At 37.0% G+C, this 22,457-nt stretch overlaps 1 protein-coding gene across 1 annotated transcript; it reads right to left on the bottom strand.

Annotated features, from left to right (window-relative positions):
• Positions 1–826: 826 nt before the first annotated feature.
• Positions 827–22,025, bottom strand: LOC106064713 (uncharacterized). The gene is made up of 9 exons (XM_056041260.1): positions 21,934–22,025; positions 13,987–14,037; positions 13,477–13,627; positions 6,170–6,188; positions 5,327–5,451; positions 3,032–3,165; positions 2,612–2,747; positions 1,495–1,610; positions 827–1,118 (listed from the first exon to the last, which is right to left on the bottom strand). The coding sequence occupies exons 1-9, from the start codon at positions 22,023–22,025 to the stop codon at positions 1,055–1,057; spliced, it is 888 nt and encodes a 295-aa protein (XP_055897235.1). The 3' UTR covers positions 827–1,054.
• Between the last annotated feature and the right edge of the window lie 432 nt (positions 22,026–22,457).

Genomic DNA, 22,457 nt, shown 5'->3' with positions numbered 1-22,457 from the left:
CTTCTCTTTCTCTTTCAGCCTCTTTCTTCTTGTCTCTTATTAAAACTAGTCAATAGCTACTGCGACTATAAAATTATGGTTTGAAAAGAAATGTGTCTTTGGCTGTTCACGTTCTTGACACACAGACACTGATAACAGTTTATCCCCTTGAAACGATTTTATTCACATGTAACATAGCATCACATTCATTGCATTAAATTCCTTACAATGACAGTTTCTTTAGCGAGCGCGATGGCTGAGTGGTTCAAGCGCTTGGCTTTCGAACATGTGATCCTGTGTTCGAATTTCGGTGAAGGCTGGGATTTTGAATTCCGAGACTTTTAGAACGCCCCTGAGTCCATCCAACTTTAATATGGGAAAGTAAAGGCGGTTGGTCGTTGTGCTGACCACATAAAACCCTGCTTATTAACCGTTGGCCAAAGAAACAAATGACCTTAACATCATCTGCCCTATACATCGCAAAGTCTGAAAGGCGCGGTGGCTGAGTGGTAAAGTACTTGGCTTCCAAATTGGGTTTCCGGGTTCGAAGACTGGGATTTTTAATTTCGGTATCTTTGTGTGCCTTTGAGTCCACCAAACTGTACAAGGTACCTGACATTAATAGGGGTAAGGAAAAGCGGTTGGTCGTTGTTCTGGCCACATTGCACCCTCATTAACCGTTGACCAAAGAAACAGACGACCCTTCCATCATCTGCCCTATAGATCGCTAGGTCTGAAGAGAGAGTTTTACTGTTTCTTTACTTGATATCTAACTCTCAACACAAACCCAACTATGGTGTTTACGTTTAGCTATAAAAATTATTGAAAAACCAAAACAAAACAAAAAAAAATGTATGATGTTTTAATGAATAGTGTAGAGATAATGAACTAAAAAAAAGTGCTATATCTTGAATTGTAGAAACTCAAATTTGGATTTGACTTTTTAAAATTGAAACAATTTTATGTCCAAAACAAACAAATACTGCATTTTCTGCTCTTCAAATAATTGTAATTCCATTGATTCAGCACACAGTTGGTTGTTCTTGTAAGCTCCAGCCACTCAAGTCTTCATGAGTTAATCATCACACGGGTCTTTGAAATCTTCGACACCCTCGAGCATGGACGGCAATAAAGGAAATCTAGAGATCAGAAAAACAAAACAACAAAGATAAAAAAAATGTAAGCATTAAAACGTATGAGGAATAAAAGATATCTAAATATTTGTTTCACATGCGTCCCTGAAACTCCCTTTCAGTAGAGCCACAAGGCCCCCTGTCATAGCGTGAAACAGAGAATTGGATCTTTAAAAGAGGACTCAACCTAACCGATACAAAAGGATGTGGCCAGAGCTATCTATCTATCTATCTATCTATCTATCTATCTATCTATCTATCTATCTATCTATCTATCTATCTATCTATCTGTCTGTCTGTATGTATATAGATTTAGATGCTTTTATACAGAGATACATCTAGATTATGAAAGAATGAGAGAGTAAAGGGAATGTATTTATACCTTTTCCTTTTGAAAATATAGACTGGTTTACTCTTTGTTATATCGGGTTGAGGGTTTTTGTATGAAATGTAGCTGGTTAGATCGCATGTCCAGGTTGCCAGGTAGGTAGGTAACAGCTGAAGAAGAAACGAGCATTGAATTTTCGGTATTGTTATAAAAAAAATCAATTCATGAATACAATGCTAAGAAGTATTTGAAAGACAAATGTGACAATAAAGTTTGGGAATTCAATAGCATCCTATGGCATTCCCTTTATAAAACATGTACTTCTAATATAAAAACATGTAAACATTTCAAAATGTCATTACACCACTAACAGGAGAAGGGGCATAGGCTAGTAACTGGCGCCTTAACCAGTAAGCTTCGGGCAGGAAGGGCTCGTTAGTCATGGTTGGCTACCCATCTAGGAGAAGGAAAACTCTGAATTCAAACCTTGCAGCTATACCCAATCATGGGAAAGGCTTCGGGAGTCTACCCTGAGGAAAAATCAGGAGCTGGCGACCCTAAGGCAGTTTGCAGCACCCAGTGCTACACTCTGGTAGAACCTGCTTCGGGAGTCAACCCTGAGGAAAAATCAGGAGCTGTACTGAATAGTGGCGGTTACAGTATAGGAATATGAGACAAGCTCCCCGCAGTCAGCACTGTTCTCGGCCACTTATAGCGAGTGGACCCAGGACCGGGGACGGTGCGCTGTGTACACGGCACGGCCCGGTCTGGCCCATTCAACCGATATGGCCGCCTACCGTTGGGTGCCCTCAGACAGGACAGGGGTGAAGAGCCCCATGTCCAGGCCTGGTGGTTGGATAAAAGCCTTTCTAACCATCAACGGGATAATGGCGCCTACGGCGCCGACGCTCTACTGGACTTCATCGAAGGTAGAACCTGCGACGCCGCTGACCCCAAACTGTATCGGCACTGCCGTTCCTTTGGATACATCAGCTAGGTGGAGAGGGGGGAACTGATGTGTGGGCGACATCGTTCCGACCACAGCTAACGCCCAGGCATTCATCTCATTTCCATGAGATGATCCATAGTCGCTTAGCGACTGAAGGAGACCATATCATTACACCAGAGCACTAAATATCAACGGCGTGTATCTCTGAACGTCTGGTCTTACGTCATTATTGATGTCGTCACACTCGGGCCAATTCATCATGTAGATGTCTTCAATCTCTGCGATGGTTATCTCACAATTGGGAAGTGTTGAGTAGTCCGACAGTTGTAGACGTTGAAATAAACTCACGTCGATGGGACTGAAATTGGACAGTAAAAAGTTATTTACAAAAACAAATGAAATGGATTGTCTACTTATTTATGATTTTGGCATAACGCTGCTAATGTTTATAATTTTTAAAGAATAAACCCTAACCAATAGCCAACTTTTATATCAAATTATTGCGGGTCAACAGCATTTGTCTTGAAAAAAAAATGGCGAGAAATCTGGAAACTATTTACTACGTAAGGAACAAGGAAATTGTATGCTCGTTCAATTTCAAAATGTAGACCTTTTTTTTTTTAAAAAAAGTAGAAAACCAACCCATTTAAATCATCCGAGCCTGTAAAGTTGTAGAACATGACGCCAATGTAGCCATCAGGACGTTCTCTCAGCACAAGTATTTGCCTGGTTGGAATTGGGAATCCTTCGTCATCCTCCATGTAAAATGTGAGACTCTAAAATCCAAACACAAAATGTCAACGTTAGCTTTAGAAAGATATTAAAACCAATGAATATTCACATTTGATTTGAGTAGCACCATTAGTAGCATCACTAAACTTTGAGACACTTCAGGACAGAAGAATAAAAAGTAAAGTAGCTATAATACATAAAACACTGAACCATAATTTACAAATAGAAAAACAAAACCTTATGAAATAGTCAGGAATCATGCAATGACTAAATTGACCTAAGCCCTAGAGGCACGCATAGGATGTAATCATCCTGTAACGTCAGTATTTTATAAGATAAGATAAGATATTACAAGGTTATTCGAAATGATTTAAAGAGACTTGTACGAGGAAAAAAAAACCCAAAGAAACTCTCAAGAATTTCTTTGTCTCTGTATAAAATTAAGAAACTTTAATACACATGTAGCCATTATGAATTTAAAAATGTAGTAAAAAAAAACAGTCACAAATTGGGGTCACAAAAATTCACAAGTAACGTTCTCTTGAAAAAAAAACCCAACTTTGTTTTAAAAGTCCTTTCTTTTTAGCAACGTAGATGGTTTTTATCAAAGGGCTATGATCGCTTTATTAAAACCTGACTAATTCTGTGCCCACTATTCGGCCATAAGCTCCAAATACTACTTGTCAAACATTAATCAGACCCAAAATGTATACATTTATACATTTTGACATTTTTATTTTTATTTTTTTAAAACTGAGGTATTGGTAAAGATACTGGACATATAATCAACCCACCGCTGGTCGTAATTCATTTGTTGCCTACGGTATTATGTGGCCAGCACAATGACCAACCGCCATTTCTTTAACCCAACTAATGTCAGGTACCCATTAGAGCTGGATGGACTTAGAGGCGGCCGAAATAAGTCCCAGTCTTCACCAGGTTTCGAACGCCGGACCCCGGTTCGGAAGCCAAGCGCTTTACCGCTCCCCCCCCCCAGAGCACTTCATATGTTCTGTCATTTGATCAATTTTTAGCTTAATAATAGAAGTAGTATTTCACTATCTCAGTGTTTTTTAATTAATACATAATTGTCATTAAATTACATGCTTGTCATTAAATTACATGCTTGTCATTAAATTACATAATTGTCATTAAATTACATAACTGTCATTAAATTACATAATAGTCATTAAATTACATATCTGTCATTAAATTACATAATTATCATTAAATTACATAATTATCATTAAATTACATAATTGACATTAAATGACATCATTCAATTCAAAGAGAACATAATTCTTTAGCTTCAAACTTCTAGCCTCCACTCATTGAGCAGTCAGAGTGGAGATATTGTTCTCTCACTTCCTGGTTTAAAATGTCTAAAGTTTGACCCATAGACTTATATATTAGACTAGACTGGACATTGAGAGTTTTTAACACTACAAAAAAATGTCGTGAACATTTTTTTGAAAGTTGTAAAGTAGTTAAAAGAAGTAAAGTTATATTTTTTTCAACCCTAACCTATGTAACATACAATTTAATTTTTAGACCTAGATCTAGTAATTGAACATCAAAAATAAGAGTATTCTTGTCTCATAATTATTATTTTGCAATTTTTAGATACATAATCTAGAAAGATTTAGGTAATCAATCTATTTCAATGTACATAAGATGATTTAAATCAACATGAATTATTTCGATCTAGGATTTTTGAAACATTATCTCAATGGAAACAAACAGGAAATGGCTTTGTTTCATATATTTGCGTCTATATACGAGAAATGATTTTGCATTATTTCTAAACTTTGAAAACTAGAGATCATTACTTTTCTAAGACAGACAAGATTGATTGGGGCGACTCCCATTATAGCCTAAAAAAAAATTTACGAACACAAAAATCTATACATATATAGGTCTGTGAATCGACCAGTCGCGTATAAGAATTTATTTCCGGTTTCCAGTCTAGTGTAATATATAAGTCTATACTTTGCCCATTGTAGCTTATGTCGAATTTACTAAACCATGGAACTATAACTAAACTATATACTTCATACTTTTCCATGGCATTATTTCAAACTCTATATATCAGATTTCAAATGTTTGAATTCTGTTGTCTTATGGGCACGCAACATAGGTCCGCGGATTTTAAGTGTTAATAGCACAAAGAAGTCAATACAAATGAAATAAAAAGTTTGTATTTACCGGAGAAAAAGCTGAAGTCTCTACTGGTAAGATTATCTTTTTCTCAGGTACATTGATGGGATCATCAGAAGTGTAGTAACCAGCAATCGTGGCCAGAAACCGCAAAAGTCTTGTTCTGTTTTCACCTAAAACATACGACATTAAACCATGACTAGGAAATGAGCTCTCATATAGAAGTGTCAAAGAGTCCAGGATCCAAAAGTGTAAGTATCATCATCTAGATCTAGAGCATAAATTGTTGTAAACATCTCAACTACTTTGCTTAACTTTTTCTCTAAATGATTTTTATACATAGCCTATGTAAAGTTAGTAAAATAATCTAGAATTATTAAGCTCTGTACAGTCTGTTCAGTAAAAACTATAAAACAAAATAGAAAACCCAATGAAACAAGACGTGCCTGTGTTTTGAGAATTATCCGAGGACACTTTCGTACACAGGAGTAAGACACACGACAATAAACTTATCAGATACATGTTAGACACTGTGTCTTGTCAGATAGATCATAGACAGTGTGTCTTCTGACGAGACAGATTGACCGCGCCCTAACGTGGACGAATGGAAAATTTGTAGAGAAATGCCCGCCTTTATTTCTTTTTAATTTTGAACAGCCCCCCACGCTTGCCAAATTGGCTATATCGCTAAGTCTAAGTTTAGTTTTAACATTTCGCAACTCGATTGTTCTAGGACCAGTCAATTGTGTTTTCTCTTACCAGGGAGAATGTGTCCCTATTCTTTTGATCGAGCAGCAGTTGTCAATGAGAGAACACGTTCAGCTGCTCCAAAATGTTTGGCAACATTAAACTATACACCATTGTATTATTTCATTAACCCTATCCACTCACACCCTTCTCCTCCATTCAGCTACAGAGAACAGAACAATAAAAGGCAGTGAGCATGATGAGGGCATGAGAGTTAATTCGTAGACATAAAACGAGCTTCTATATAGTAATGAAAGCAAGCATAAACGTGGATAGAAACTGATCGACCATCCCTCTCTCCCTTTTTCTCTCCCTCTCTCTTTCTTTTTCTCTTTTTCTCTCTTTCTCTCTCTTTCGCTTTCTGGAACACCCGTATATATATACATGTGTGTGTGTGTGCGTGCTGGGATCACTTAAAAAGAGCTTCTAAATGCACAATAAACAAAATTTTGCGAAATTATTTCTTGTACCTGAAAAAAAAAAGAATAATTAAAGAAAAAATCAATAAGTTAATTAGCTATTGGTAATTAATTATTTTGTTTGGTATCGAAAACATGTACTTGACAGATGTGGTGATATAAATTGAATTAGTCCCCTGTATACTTTGTGTAGAGAATTAGGTAACAATAGATAGCTATAAAACCTTTAATATTCATAAGCACCTAGCTGGCACAGTGGCTAGTAAATCGGCTAGAGGCGGCATGAGCTCAAGTTCGAATTCAGGTCGTGCATATTTTTTTGTTACATATAAAAGTCATTTAGAAAGTGATCACGGTAACATTCACACGGTGACCCAGGCACCTTCTCCAAACCCTTTTTCAACTGGTCCAGACAAGTGATAGGATCATAGTGCATTGAGAAAAAGCTAAAGCATGAGATCATATAACTGATCCAAACTAATTGATACAATTAAACTTAAAATAAGCTTTTTTTTTTTAAATGTTTTTCTTGTTTTTATTTTAGATCTCAAGAAAACTTCAAGGAATATTCCAAGTGTAGGACACTGGCGGATCCAGGGGGTGTGGGCGGTAGGGGCGATCGCCCCCCCCCCCAATCGGCGGACGAATTTTAGTATTGAATTCACACAATTGGTATACGAATTTATTACTTATGTTAATAATATATAATATATATAGTAATTATTTATATTTCAAACTATTTTTAGATTATTTCGCCCCCCCCCCTCTAGTATGTTGGCCGATTTGGTGGGGTCTGGAGGGGGCGATGGCATCAATCTGCCCCCCCCCATCCATAAACTTTTGAGTGAGGGGGGCGGTTCAATTTATTTGTAGAAATCACAGCTTGCTAACAGAATCAATTAAATATCTATATGATTAAAACTTGTTATTGGTATTTTAACCGATCATTATATTATGTCGTTCCCCTGTTGGCCGATTGGGTGGGGGGGGGGGAATACCTCTACTGCCCTTCCCACATAAACCCTTTGAGTGTGGGGAGGGGCGGTCCTACTTTTATGGAGAAATCATAGTTTGTGAACAAAATTAGTTGAATTGATGTATACATTTTATATTATGTCGCTCCCGTCCTGGTATCTTGGCCGATTCGGTAGGGTTGGGGGGGGGGGGAGGGCGATAGCATGTACTGCCCTCCCCACTCTAGCCCTCTGAGTGCTGGGGGGGCGGTCCTATTTTTGTGGAGGAATCATAATATGTGAACAAAATTAGCTGAATATCTAAATAATATAAACTAGGTATTGATATGTGATCCCATTTGTATATTATGTCGCACCACACTCTAATCTCACATTTTATGATTAGTAAATATAAAATGAAAAAGAAGGGAGGGATGATACATGCCATCTCTTTTCCTTCATCAGACAAAGCAATACTTTTTCTTTTTGTATTATAGTTAAGAAATTACAATATCAAAAATTAAGTCTGTCTAAATATAATTTATATATGCTATAAATTAAAGTCTTATATCGAGTCGCCCCACCCCTAATCTTAAATGCCAAATGCAATCATTAGCAGAAATTATAAAAAGAAGCGAGGATTAATTGTTTTCATTCTACCGCCCCTCCCCTTTCCAGACAGAGTTTATGTAATTTCACATGAATTTATCATAATTATTTTAAGAAAGACTTTGCTTTGGAAAAGTTAGAATTGAAACGAAAATTTTCAGTATAAGAGTCACGATTGAGATGAGTTTTAAACCCAAATAATGTCTTCCTAGTCGCCTTTTCCCAACCTTTACTCAATCTGATATTTTTCTAGTTGAATTTGGGACTATAACTCACAATTTATGCTTGAATTTTATTGAATATTATTTATCGAAGATTTTTTTTTTTCGGCGGCGATCCTCAAAGCCTTAATCTACATATGTGGGGTATCGGATCTTTTCAAGGAACAAATCGGTTTTATTGCAATGTATTGAGGGCCTATAAATTCATATTAGAATATTTTTCAAGTGCAATATTATTCAAAAAGTCCTTTTTTAATAGGATGAATAATGAGCTTTAGGTAAGGAGAATGCGTTTCTTTAGTGAAGAGTGCAAGAAAACGCTTTAGCGTCGGGGCTTCGCCCCGAAGCTCACTAATGGATAGTGAGCTGTAGATGTCAGGAGAAGGCGAATCTGCAGTGAAAAATGCAAGAAAACGCTTTTGGCGTCGGGGCTTCGCCCCGAACTCCCATGATATATAAGCTGTAGATGTCAAGAAAATGCGTTTCTGCAGTGAAGAATGCAAGAAAACGCTTTTGGCGTTGGGGCTTTGCCCCGAACTCCACTGGTGAATAATGTGCTGTAGATGTCAGGAGAATGCGTTTCTACAGTGAAGAATGCAAGAAAACGCTTGAGAAATACTGCTTTTTTTTTAAATTCTCATATATATATATATATATATATATATATATATATATATATATATATATATATATATATTTATATATATATATGTATATATATATATATATATTGTGGAGGAGTTGTTATGACATGATTAGGAATTAGATATTTGTTTCGGGAATAAGGGGAAAGTTTTAATTAGCGACAAGTGACGTGACAGATCTTTAAAAAATAAGAACGCTCTAAGCGACGCTAAAAGGAAGACGCTTCTTGTAGAGTAGTAGACTTGAGTACAATAGAATAGATACAGATTTACGGACATAGCTGACATCAGACGATTCCCTTCTTGAGTATTAAATATCGTTATAGAACAACATCAGCGTCGACTACATATTTGATTGTTTCGGCCTTTCGCCGGTGTTACTGAATTAGTTGAGTTCAGCGTTACTTCCAGTCAGATCTACACTAGACATATTGTCAAGCCTCAACACCGCGCGGAGGCCTTAACAATATATATTTATATATGCTGTATGCACGTTTTTGAATAGGGTTTACTGGGTGATAGGGTTAGGAAGAAAATCGCCCCCTCCACTCCAAAGTTCTGGATCCGCCCATGGTGTAGGATGAATTACAAGAAGCAGAGAACACACGAAACAAGGAATTGTTTGTAGCAGCTTGTGTCTATGTGTGTGTGTGGGAAGTTAATTGAGTTTTAGAGCTAAGCTGGGAAAATGACGCACCGCGGACCAGGTGTGTCCACTGAGAGAAATAGAAATATGCAAATATATTAAAAATAACAATTGTAAATATCTATATAAAGTTTTCAAACTTCTGATTTTCTGATTCTTATCACTTATGATGAAGAGGCTAAAACAACAACATTGTCTCTGCATGCCATTCTAAAACATGTAAAGTTAACGAAGATTTTTCTTATTGGCAATATTTCTAAACATTTAGTCAAAGACACAAACTCAGGCCAGTATTTATACAATGAGTTTAATGAGTTGAAGTTGTCGGTAGGCTCGGAACAAAATGGCAATTGTAACAACTGATGAAGCCTGTGTTTTGAATGAGAAAATTAAGTTTAAAAAAACAATATCCCCACCATAAAATATACACGGAAAAGTTTGCTAAAAGCTGCTTTACATAACAAAAATATTATTGCATAGTCTGTTTCAGTGATCAATCTTATCATAGCTAGGCAGTTCATAAGTACTTGAAGATTCGAAAACAAAACATTCCTATTTTCGTACCGCAATAATCCGTTGACTTAGCATGAGCAAGGTATTGAGAAGAAAATGGAATCTTAAGGAAAAAATAGTTATATTCCTTGAAGGACATTGACTGTGACTTTGTTGCTAATATTTCTAATGAAGAGTGGAAGACAGACTTTATGTTTTCCATTGTCAATACTACAGTGGGTTGCTTGCACGTGAAATGTATGTGCATGTTAAATTATTTCAAAGCTTTCCCATTTCTCCAGGCAACAGGTTTTGTCATTTGCTGAAAGGTGAAACTATTTCTAGTGAAATGGTTGAAAAATACAAGACTTATTTGGATTCCTAGATTGTGGAGTTTAAAAGCAAATTTGAAGACGTCAGGAACAAGTTTTCAATACCCTCAGCTCATTATATAGTGCAGAAGCTGATTCAGTTCCAGAGGACATACCTCCAAAAAAATTATGACCTGAAAGAGAAGTTCCAGTCATTTCTTCAGCGTGAGTTGTATGTTCCAGAAGCAGTATTTCCACATTTTAAAAACTTTGCTGCTAAACGTTTACATTATTATTTCTACGAATGAGATAACTTCTCATTCCAGGACTATACACATCCGAAAATTAAAAACTGTAAAAAGAGGTCTATGCTGACTGACTGTAATTTAACAGCAGTCACAAGGATAACAACTAGTAAGCTAGTTCCACAATTCCTGAGTATTACGCACAAGTGTAAGCAGTGAAATAGCTCAAATAAAGTAAAAGCTGGACATCGGAAGTGAAATGTTGGCACGTACAAAGACTATTACAAACTTTCAAAAAATAATTCGTAAAATTGGTTACAGAAATGTCTACCTTTAATATAACCACATATGAGGAAAATCAGACCCAGAAAATTACAGATCAGTATCACTTACCAGCATCACATGTAAAATCCTAGAACACATAATATGTAGCAACATCATAAACCACTTAGACTAACATAATGTCCTTACTCCATACCAACATGGCTTTAGGAAATATAGATCATTTGAAACACAACTAATAGGACTAGATGATTTTTTTCAAAAGGCTTAGATAACAGTGAGCAAATAGATGCTATCTTACTAGATTTTTCCAAAGCTTTTGACAAAGTTCACCAACTTAGTTTACTTAAAAAATTAAAATATTTTGGCGTTGATGGTTCATTGCATCAGTGGATTAAATGTGAGCAGGTCAGGCAGGCGCGAGTGGATAGAGAGAGGACCTATTCTCTTCTGCTCAACATTAAATTATTTAACAGTAGGCAGATGTTAACGCTACTGGGTGGGCTCAATCTGTGCAACTCGGTATGGTGACCAAGGGTTTAGAGTGACTCTAGAGTCACCTAAGTAACCAGACATACTAACCTAAACTAAACGAAAGCAAGATAACGAAACTTTAGTTTAGGATAAATAAACAAAACGAAACTTTATTAACATACAAATAAATCAATAGTAAAATATAATATATACACTACAATGAAAACAACTAATACTAACCCTCTAAATCTACGACACTACAAACACCAACAAACTAACCAAACCAACTATCTAACACAAACTGATCAAAACAACTATCTAACTAAACTGTCTAAACCACTACACTACTACACTAGACCTAGATCTACACTAACACACAATAAACTAGTCTATATCTACTACTATAAACAACCTATAACTAAAACTAAAACAAGAACACCTTAGCCTTAGTACACTTACTATTAGTATTCACTAAGAACAGAAACAGACTATAACTAAGCCACTATCACTAAAGCAACACTACAGAAACAAAATCAGAATAACACTAATTTAGATCTACAAAACAGCAGTTATATTCAGCAGCTTTATTCAGCAGTAATAATAGCAGACCGTCCCAAGTACAGAATAATAAAATAATTACAACACAGACCACAAAGATCTTCGGTTGTCACACAGACATACTATACTGACCACTGGTCAACTGTACACTCAACTGTTTTAAGACAGCATGTAGTACATCACTTTTATACTATCCCGCACTAACCTATATAAATATGCGGAAGTACAATTATAAAATCTGACATTAACATATAAAAATTAAATATATAAAAATAGATCTAACCTATACAACAAAAATACATATAAAACAACTAGCTCAGGGAGTGCAAGCTCACATAAAGAGCAAACTGTAATAATAAATCAACACCAATAAAAGTAAACTCAGGTGAACCTCAAGGAACAGTCGTAAGTCCACTACTATTTTTAATTTACATAAATAATTTACCGAATTGCATTAGTTCAGGAACAAAAGTCAGATTATTCGCAGACGATTGTATACTATATAGAACAATAAAAACAACACAGGATACAGAAATTTTACAAAGAGAAGAAGATAAATTACAGAAATGGCAATCAAATTGGGTTAGGCCTATTAATACTAGCAATGGTTTATGAACATACATGGGAAAACAAGGGGACGATCTGGCAACAATAGTCCCTTCGTACTCTTAGGACTGGACACCATGACATTCAACCTGATGGAGAACAGTTCCTTACACTTAAATACTACAAACTGCTGGTATATTATCTCTAACTTAAAACACGTGGTGAATGTTTTAAAACTAATATAAAGGGTCGTGCCACGTTTTGGACATTTCGAGGGATCTTTTCATTATTCTATATAGTCTTAGTTTTTTACAAAAGTGCAATTATTTTTCTTTAGTGTCATCCCTAAGTTCTCACGTGGGCCCCAACCAATCAAAAGTTATGGACCCAAGTGCAATTAACTCCTATGCGCCATTGTTGCTACACCACGGACTGTGGGCATGGTCGCCCGCAGGATTTTTGCAGGGGGGGGGGGTGGGGGTGCAACCGTGCAAGCTGCCAACCATGGCTGAAAGTCGTATCCTCAAACTTTCTTGTTATATTCGGGCCCTCATACCTAATCGATATTAAATGCATAATTTGTTTTTCATGATATAAAAAAGAAAGAATTTAAACACGTAAACAAAGTATTTACTGTACACAAGGTGTCACTTTATCCGTGAGGCCCGTGCTTCCCTACGTTCGATCTAAAGAAAACTGCAAATGTTGACTGTGGTTGCAGAAACTGTCAATAACTTTTGAATTGCTTTTCGTCGCGATGGACAAGCTGGCGATGAACGCTTATCGCGCAGTTCTGATATTCTTCTTTGCATTGCAGCTTTCGCATCGTTTTAGGATGAAGACAAAACAAGTTGAACTGACCATTAGTATTGCTCGAATAGCGAGGCATAATAAAGAAACTTAAGAATTAAGATATGTAATGTAAAGCTGTGTTCTGTAATAACTCCCAAAATCCAAACATGTGGTTTTTTCTTAGTGTGTCTGTCGACTCAACATCCGGTATTATTTTTTCTGCCAGCAGTCTCTCCTTCCTCAAAATGACACCTCTGACGTGTTCTTCAGGATGGTCATATTGGTTTTTGATGATGCCAGTAATGTGACTGCTGATGTGCTGTTGAGTGACCACTATGTTAAGTTGGAAAGACTGGAACACCATGGAAACTGGTTCAAGGACAGATGAATAATTGACGACAATGAAAAGACTAATCAGAAACACAAGAGAAGGAGACATTTACTACACATGCCTGCAGTTTATCTGGTTTCACTTGCAGTCGTTATTTTAAGCTCCGCCAAAAGGTTAAAGATCTCTAAGTTGAGACTTAAAGCTCGAATGGATTAGTATTTTTCAGCTCATTGTGTCTCACACAAAAGAGGTAAATTTAGCACCATCGATATTACTAGGGACATTTAGGGAAAAAAGAATACTAGCCATCACTGTGCAGCCTTGGCCGAGTAGTTTGTCCATGTCTAGACTGTACAATGACGTTAGACACATGCATCACGTCTCTCTGAACCACAGGAACTAAACCAATGAAGTAGAATACAATCGCAATCAACAAACCGAACACTCAAAGACATCTGCTCAGTGCCTGAGATATCCTCAGTTTTATCACTAAAATACCCAACAAATGCAGCTTATTCATGATGCTGCAACTCGTATTTTTTGGGTTCTTGCTGCTGACAGTGCTCCGTTGGTCCAAATCAACGTTTTGACTCGAATGACGTCATGTGAAGAACTTTCTTGTATCTATTCTATTGTAAACTGGTGGACGTTTTTAACCTGCAGTTTTATGGAGCGCTGACACCGACCGCAATCCCGAAAGACTCTTTACTTTTGTTCAAATAAAATATAACATTTATCACATCAAAAGATAATATAAGTGTAATATTAGTAAATTATGCGATTTCAAACAATCATTAGGCATAATTCATGTTTTATAAAACAATATCCGGAACATTTTTACACTTAATGAAATATAAGTCAGTATAGAGATTTTGATTTAGCATTAATATGCTATTTACATAAAAAACGGAACAACATATTATTGATAATGTGTTTTTGCAACGTTTAAGCATGGAAATTGAATGTAATATAAATTAGAAGAGCAAACAAACATTTGTTGGGGTTGATTAGTTTTGCACAAAAAAATCCGGAACAAACAATTTTTAGATACTTAAAACTATTGAGATGTTACGGGAGGAACATTAAAGTGTAAATCAGATTTTCAATAGCTTTTAGAGTTCTAGTTTTTTTTTTTATCTAATCGTGAGGGACAGACCGACCAACAGACAAAACGCACAAAAATAATCTTCTTTTATTTTATTTTATTTTTTATTTTATTTTAAACAAAAAATAAATAAAATCTGATTTTTTAAAAAAGTTTAAGGAATTGGTTTAGCACCTGGTCATGTAGCGACGTTACGCTACTACACGAAAATCGCTGCATAAAAAGTCCATTAAAAAAATGTGCGTGATATTTACATACAAAATGCATTATTAGCCTTTATAAACAAACAGAAATGTTTTCTTTTAATTTTAGCAGCTAGTTGACCAGAAAAAACATCTTTAACTATTATTTATATTTGTTGTAAACATTTCCTGTACATTTTTAAAATATATTTAACTTAGTAATACTGAAAATACACAAAAATTGTCCATCTTTGTTAGCATATTGTAACATTGCCTCCCTTACATTTACGTAATTGTTTTAGAATTGGTGTATTTTTATGAAAAAATCGCTTGCATAATTAATTTTATAAATTAAACGGTTTGCTTTTAGAAAACCAAAAGTAGCCGTTGCACCTAAACTTTTCAAGCCGCATTTAATGATGAAATAATATTTTTCATATCTCTTCTAGTTTTCGAGATCTGAGTGTGACAGACGGACAGACGGACAGACGGACATTTTGCACAAGCCTAATAGCGGCTTTTTCCCCTTATGGGGGCCGCTAAAAATAATTGTGACATTTTACGTCTCGAGACGATTTTTTCCCTTTGCAATACAACTTCTTGTGTGACTAAAGAGGCCAATCCTTTGTACTTTCACCCTTCTTTCTACAACTATTGTGTATGGCATCTGCAATCTAGGACCTTCCTTTAATGCTCGCTCTTCATATTTTACGTCTCGAGACGATTTTTTCCCTTTGCAATACAACTTCTTGTGTGACTAAAGAGGCCAATCCTTTGTACTTTCACCCTTCTTTCTACAACTATTGTGTATGGCATCTGCAATCTAGGACCTTCCTTTAATGCTCGCTCTTCATATGGATCTATCCAGAGCCACTTTTTCCCCAGCTGCTAGTGCCGATTTCGAAGAGCTTTATGTCGCGTTTGCATACATCAGTATACCTTAGCAGTGGACGACCAGCGAATCTCCTGCCTTCTGTTAAATCACCTTACAGAATGTCTTGTCAACCTTGTGTCATTTATAATAACTATAGCTATGTGCAAATTTAAACAAATCTTTACGACTAACATGCTATAGAATATGTGACATCCTTTATAGAGCAAAGAATTGCAAGCCTAGAATAAATAGTACATGGTAGGACATGAACTACAGGTTTGCCTATTCCAATAATAGCTTAACTTTACAACTGTACTTCCGTGGAAGCACCACTTGTTAAGTGACTACACTTTATACTATTCTAATGATAGGCCTTTAGATTTAGACTTAGAAGACGAGGCGCAAAATGTTTCTGAACATTAATTTATTAAACTCTTGAATCAGTAATGCACGGGCGTCCGCAGAGGGAACATTGTGGTCACTTGCACCCCCCTGGATTCTGACTAAATCTACATCTACGTAAAAAAAATAACAGATGTTTGACCATTCATTTCATACGCCTAGGTTAATCTACTTATTTCTACTGCTACATTAACCAGTGGAAGCACTACTTGTTCAGTTGCTTCTTAGAAGTTAATTGATTTGATTTGACTCAGAATCCAGGGGAGTGCAAGTGCATCTACTTGCATGGATGCACTTGCACCCCTCTGCGGGCGCCCATGGCTGTGGGCCCCTAATGGTCGTGGACCCGGGTTTATTGAACGCCTTCGCGCCATGGATGCTACTCCATTGGGTAAATCCCTGTTGTAAAGTATAGGGAAAATCTTTGATGGCAATTAAGGCGATGCTAAATTGAAGACTGGTGTAAGGGCGGAGTCCAGAACAGCGTATCTCAAATGCTAAGGGGAAGTGACGTCCTGATTTTGAGGGGGGGGGCGCATTTCTCAGATCTGATAAAAAGAAAACAATGTCATCACGTCTCTCCACTTTTTACTTTAACCTTTTTTTTTTACTTGCTCACGTGTCATTGTTAGTTCAGGGCACCGACCTTTAGAGCTAGCCAATCTTGTTAGCTGGAGGGAAAACCTGCTGCTTTTCAATTACTTCTCTCCTGAAAGAACATTTTTAGTGTAAAAAAACAGTTTAAAAATATATACGAAACAATATTATAGACAATAAAAACTTAACGCACTAACTTCTTTATGCAACTTTGCAAGTATATTGTAACTCTAACCCTAATCCTAAACTAAGTTAAGAACTAAGCTTTGCTAGAACAAACGCGTCAAAGGACGTATTTCTCTGACATGCCAAGAGTAAAAGAAATGATTAACACGGGCATATATTTTATGAGAGAATAAGACCTTCCATTCAGTTTCCATTCAGCTCAATTCTTTATCAATATATCCATTATCAAAGCCAAAGTCTGACTTTGAATTTACTTTAGTAACAAAATTTCCATTGTTTGTCATCTCCAAAAACATATGTAGATTATAGGGGCGGACTGGGTGTCAGAACCGACACGGGCATTTTTATACAATCCAGCCCAAAAATTATATGCCACATGATGGGCATCCGATTATACCTGTCCCCAAAAGCATTGTGTGAAGTTAAATAATGTATCAAAAGTAGTTATCTATATGAATACTTTATTAGATGATTTTGACACTATCTGATAAGCGGTATTACTAAATGAATAAAGTATAACACTTGGAATGGGAATCTTTTAATGTGAAAAAATTCCTGCTACCATATACATTCACATAAACATGTACATGAAGATCCTCCATCAACGAACATATTGTTTATTATTTAGTTTCACACCTCGCCATTTTTGCAGGTATACGGACTTCAATTTGAAAAAACAACTCTTTATGCTCCATTATTTAACTACCCATCTCACAAGGTCATGGGGGCGCGGTGGCTGAGTAGTTAAGCGCTTGACTTCCGAACCTTGGGTTTTGGGATCGGATCTCGATGAAGACTGAGATTTTGAATTTTGGGTACCTGAGGGATACATTACTTTATTTGGGGAAAGTAAAGGTGGTTGGTCGTTGTGCTGGCCACATGTCACCCTGCTTGCCAAAGAAACATATGATCTTAACATTCTCTGCCCTCTAGAAATCTGAGAGGGGAACTTTACTGACAAGGTCGCATACTGCTTTCTCACTATCTAGGAAACCTAGTTTTACTGTCTGCATCTTAGAGTTTACTCAGCTGACTACACACACAACAGAAGACAATCACTTGTTTGAAGGTAATTTAATACCTTTACGTTCAGTAATACAAATGCTGTCAAGATTGTTTCATATCTTCTATATATAATTCTCTAAGTCGGCCAACCATGTGGGACACCACGCACGCACGCCGACTCTCTAACCATACTCCTTTTCTCTCTTGCAATCAGTTATAAGCTGGCGATATTTATATAGGTCTGTGAGTCTGCTCTACAGCGCTATTAATTCTATTATTTCTTTATGTTTTATTGTCTTTCTCTTCCTAGCAGTTTTAAGTTGGCGTATTAAAAATCAACTAGGTTATCCCCTCTTGGAAATATTCTTTTAGTCTTGATACAGCACCTAGACAACGCAAACATTCTGGCCAGTGGTTGCCATGGCTCCCTAGAAACGTTAACAGCTCAATGCTACTTCCACACGCACTATCAAACCTCGCTACACGAGCAACATAGTCTGCAATCCATCTTGATTCTATAGGACGAGGCGCCAATGACACATGCATACGTATTCCAGGCAGTTGTCTCACAGGTGAGACGCACCCATTTGGAGGGAAAACAATACTATTGGCTGGAGATTTTCGACAAATACTTCCCGTCATTCTGCGTGGCTTTCGAGCACTCACTGTCGCCATTTGCATTAACAGGCAACCTTTGTGGCGTCACATGCATGTACTTAGACTGACGACAAATATGAAAGCTCAAAATGGCATCTCGCTGTTGGAAACAGGACTAATGGAACACCTGTGACCTTCACATTGGTTTCCTGTTCATTCTGATCCCGTTCAACAACTATATCGCGACCTCGACTTCTCAACTTTCACTTCAGAACAACTCAGCACGCGAGCTATACTAAGTGTCACGAACGTCGGCCCCCTGCACCTGAATGAACAAGTACTGAAACTTATCCCAACCAACCAAGTAACTTTTATCAGCTTTCACTCTATCGTCACAGAACGTTCCCGCAGATCAACTTTCATTCCCCGAAGAATTTCTTAACAGTCTTACCCCTACTGGCACGTCTCTGCATAAACTCAAAATTAAAATTGGTTCAGTCGTCCTGCTTCTTAGAAACCTCATGCCAGCAAGAGGTCTCTGTAATGGCACTAGACTGACTGTTACCAGCATTCACCGCAACGCACTGGAGTGTAAAACTATTGCAGCTGCTACCTAACAAACTGTCTTTATTCCTCGGATATTCCTGACTCCATCAGATTCAAATTTGCCTTTTACCTTTACCCGCAGACAATTCCCTGTTAGTTTAGCCTTTGCCATGACAATTAATAAAGCACAAGGCCAAACGTTCCAAAAGATATGCCTGTATCTTCCAAAACCTGTTTTTAGTCATGGACAATTGTATGGTGCTCTCTCCAGAGTTCCTTCTTTTCATTCACTCACAGTCGTTTGCCCAAGCCCACCCCATTTGGACAACTGTGCCTTTTAGGAAGTGTTCACCCGTCACTAAATAGCGGCGTATGCTACACCGCGGGTCGAACTAGTTTTAGATATTTCGACTTAGGCCTAAGTCTATATCTTTGTCGTCTTGGTATTAGTGTTTCTTATGGTGTTGAGCCTGTTCATTCATATTTGTTATCATCATAAGGTTTGTGAATCTCTAGTGCTTGTGAGAAAACATTTATAACTTTACTACATTTTATTTTGCACAGGAGTCCAGCAATAAATGTTTTCTTTATCTTCCTTATTATCTGCTTCTTTTAACTTTTCTGGGTAGGTTTTGATTTAGATCGATTATGAATATTAGGAACAGTGTTGGGGATAGGACTCCTCCTTGGGGGACGCCATTTTTTATACCCACTGCATGTATTCAGATGACCTTGCCTTAATTAGCACAGAAGAATATGTAGGAACATCGAAATTTCGATTACAAGATGCTCTCGATATACTCAATAATTGGTCCAAAGACTGGGGCATGTCATTAACACAAAAAAGACAACATATACCATATTCTCACTGTCAACAAAACAACAAACAATCAAATTAACATTAGATAAGGAAGCTTTAGAAAAAAATGACAGCCCTACATATCTTGGAGTCACCTATGACCCGAGACTAACCTGGAAAAACCAAATAGATAAAACACAGAGTAAAGGCATCCAGAGACTATCCCTCTTGAAAAAATTAGCTGGCACAGATTGGGGAGCTAATCACAACATCCTGAAAAAGACCTATACCAGTTATGTAAGACCTGTACTAGAGTATGGTGCCTCAGCATGGGGCTCAGCAGCCCAAACCAACCTAAGAAAAATAGACAAGGTTCAAAATATTGGTTTTAGGATAATGACAGGACCAATCAAAACAACACCCATAAGAGCTATGGAGGAAACCGCTGCCCTGATCTCTCTGGATAAAAGAAGAGAAATAAAAATCCTTTCCCAATTCACTAAATTGGAAACCTTGGAAAGGCACCCACTCAGAACAAAAATCCACAAAACTGGCACAAAAAACCGTCTCAAAAGGACCAATTTCATACAGGAATCTCTAAACCTAAAAAAGAAACACCAACTTGAAAAAATTACTCTGGAATCCTCGATACACTATAACGAATCTCCACCCTGGGACGAAAGCCCTCTTCCTACTATAAGGGACCATATTGAAAACATAAAAAGAAAATCTGATTACAGACCAACAGACCTCAAGGAAATAGTGAACTGTTTTCTACATACCAATTACCCTAGCAATCAGTGGATCAGAGTTTACACGAATGGCTCATCCCATAAAGCCACCACAAATGGAGGAGCTGGAATACTTATCGAATGGCCAGATGGAGGAAAACTAGAAAAATCCTTTGCAACTGGAGAGCTCTCTGACAGTCACAGAGCAGAAAGGGAAGCACTAGCACTAGCTGCTACCATGCTAGCAAATCATCCAAGTTCCCCTCACAGTCAGATTGTCTTGCTAACCGATGCAAAAACAACCCTCCAAAGCTTGCAAAACTCTGATTCCTCTCATATTAAAAACCTCAGAATAGCACTTACAAAGCTCAACAACAACAGCAAAAAAAAACTGTTATTCAATGGATACCAGCCCATATAAAACTAGAAGGAAATGAGAAGGCTGACACACTCGCCAAGAGTGGGAGAACTAACTCTCAAATAAACTCTGCACTCTATCCAGAAGAAATGAAGAAATTAATTGTAAACAAAATAAATGAGAAATGGACGAGCTCTCATCCAAATCACAAGAAAGATGACATTTACTATAAGCTATCCCGACAAGACCAACGTCTAATCTATTGACTCAGGACCGGACACAACAGAATGCGGCAACACATGCACCGGAAGCTCAAAATTGAACCAGTGAAATCTGCCCATGTGGAGTATCACCAGAGAATGCCGACCACGTCCTCCAAAACTGCTCTCTTTACCAAGAGGTCCGTATAAGACATTGGCCCCAAATCACCCAAATAGAAAGAAAACTATATGGAGAGCTCCCTGATTTGGAAACCACTGCGCAGTTCATCTCATGTATTGGTCTAGTCATATGAACACTCCAACATAACAATGAGAACGATGAAGAAGAAGAAGAAGAATTATCTGCTTCTTTTTCGATTCTTTTGATTCCAAATAAAGCATTTCTACACTATTCAAGATAATAATTGTGATGTAATAAAGGACTTCGTAGCAGAGCCAAATCGAGATTTCAACTCCATAAAAACCAATAAGAATTCGTATTGACTGGACATGTTATCTATAGGACGTTGTTGTTAGTCCCTTTAGAGATTCATCCGAATAGATTCACACTAACCTCGATCTCTATCAGAAATAAAGGCCTTAAGTTTTTTCTTTGTCGTCTAGTATGTATTAGAAATTGATGTCTACGAGAAGCACTATATACGGCTATATTTACAACAATGCTTTCAATTAGTATTAGACTTTAAAGTGTATAAGATGTTGTTGTTTTTTCTATTTAAATCACGACGCTTAAAGTGTTGCTTTTAAAGAGAATATTGTAAAATCGTATTAAAACAATTTACTGGTATTCATGCTGCCCTTCCGGTGGCATACCGACCCATCGGGCATTTGCACGAATGCCCATATAGCCATCCGCCCCTGTAGATCTAGACATAGTCTTAAAGATCTCGTACTGTCAACTGGACGCAGCTGTGATGAATTTGATCAGAAATGGTTCGTTTCCATCCAAACCTTCCCGGGTAGTTTTGAGCACAAGAAACAAAAAGAAACACATGGAGCACGCAGCCCATTGTTTAGCTTCGCTGACAACAACACACAATGCCAATCAAAAAGTATGAAAAAATATTGTAAAAAAATAAATAAATAATTTACGGAACAAAACAACATTGTGTCTTATAAAGTAGCTGAAGCAGGATAACAGTACAATAAAAGTGCAGGTTGTCAAAATATTCTGTTAAAAGTATGTCAATGACTAGAATGTTGTAAAACATATTTCTTTCAGTTCGTTTATCAAAATTTTTGGGCTTATAATAGTGGCTTAATTACTGGCAAATGGGGGGGGGGATATCGTTTCCAGACATGTCCA

This window comes from Biomphalaria glabrata, chromosome 9 (genome assembly GCF_947242115.1).
Source record: "Biomphalaria glabrata chromosome 9, xgBioGlab47.1, whole genome shotgun sequence".
Classification (NCBI taxonomy): Eukaryota; Metazoa; Mollusca; class Gastropoda; family Planorbidae; genus Biomphalaria; species Biomphalaria glabrata.
The sequence above is the reverse complement of the archived record's forward strand: the minus strand, read 5'-3'. Positions and strand labels throughout refer to the sequence as shown.

Excerpts from the sequence above, each read along its gene's own strand:
- LOC106064713 (XM_056041260.1), bottom strand. The coding sequence starts at position 22,025 with ATGTCTAGATCTACAGGGGCGGATGGCTATATGGGCATTCGTGCAAAT. Across the intron at positions 13,628-13,986 it reads CAGATGTCTTTGAGTGTTCG|TCTTTTCATTGTCGTCAATT; the intron begins GTTTGTTGATTG and ends GTTTCTGATTAG. Across the intron at positions 3,166-5,326 it reads AGACTTCAGCTTTTTCTCCG|AGTCTCACATTTTACATGGA; the intron begins GTAAATACAAAC and ends TTTGGATTTTAG.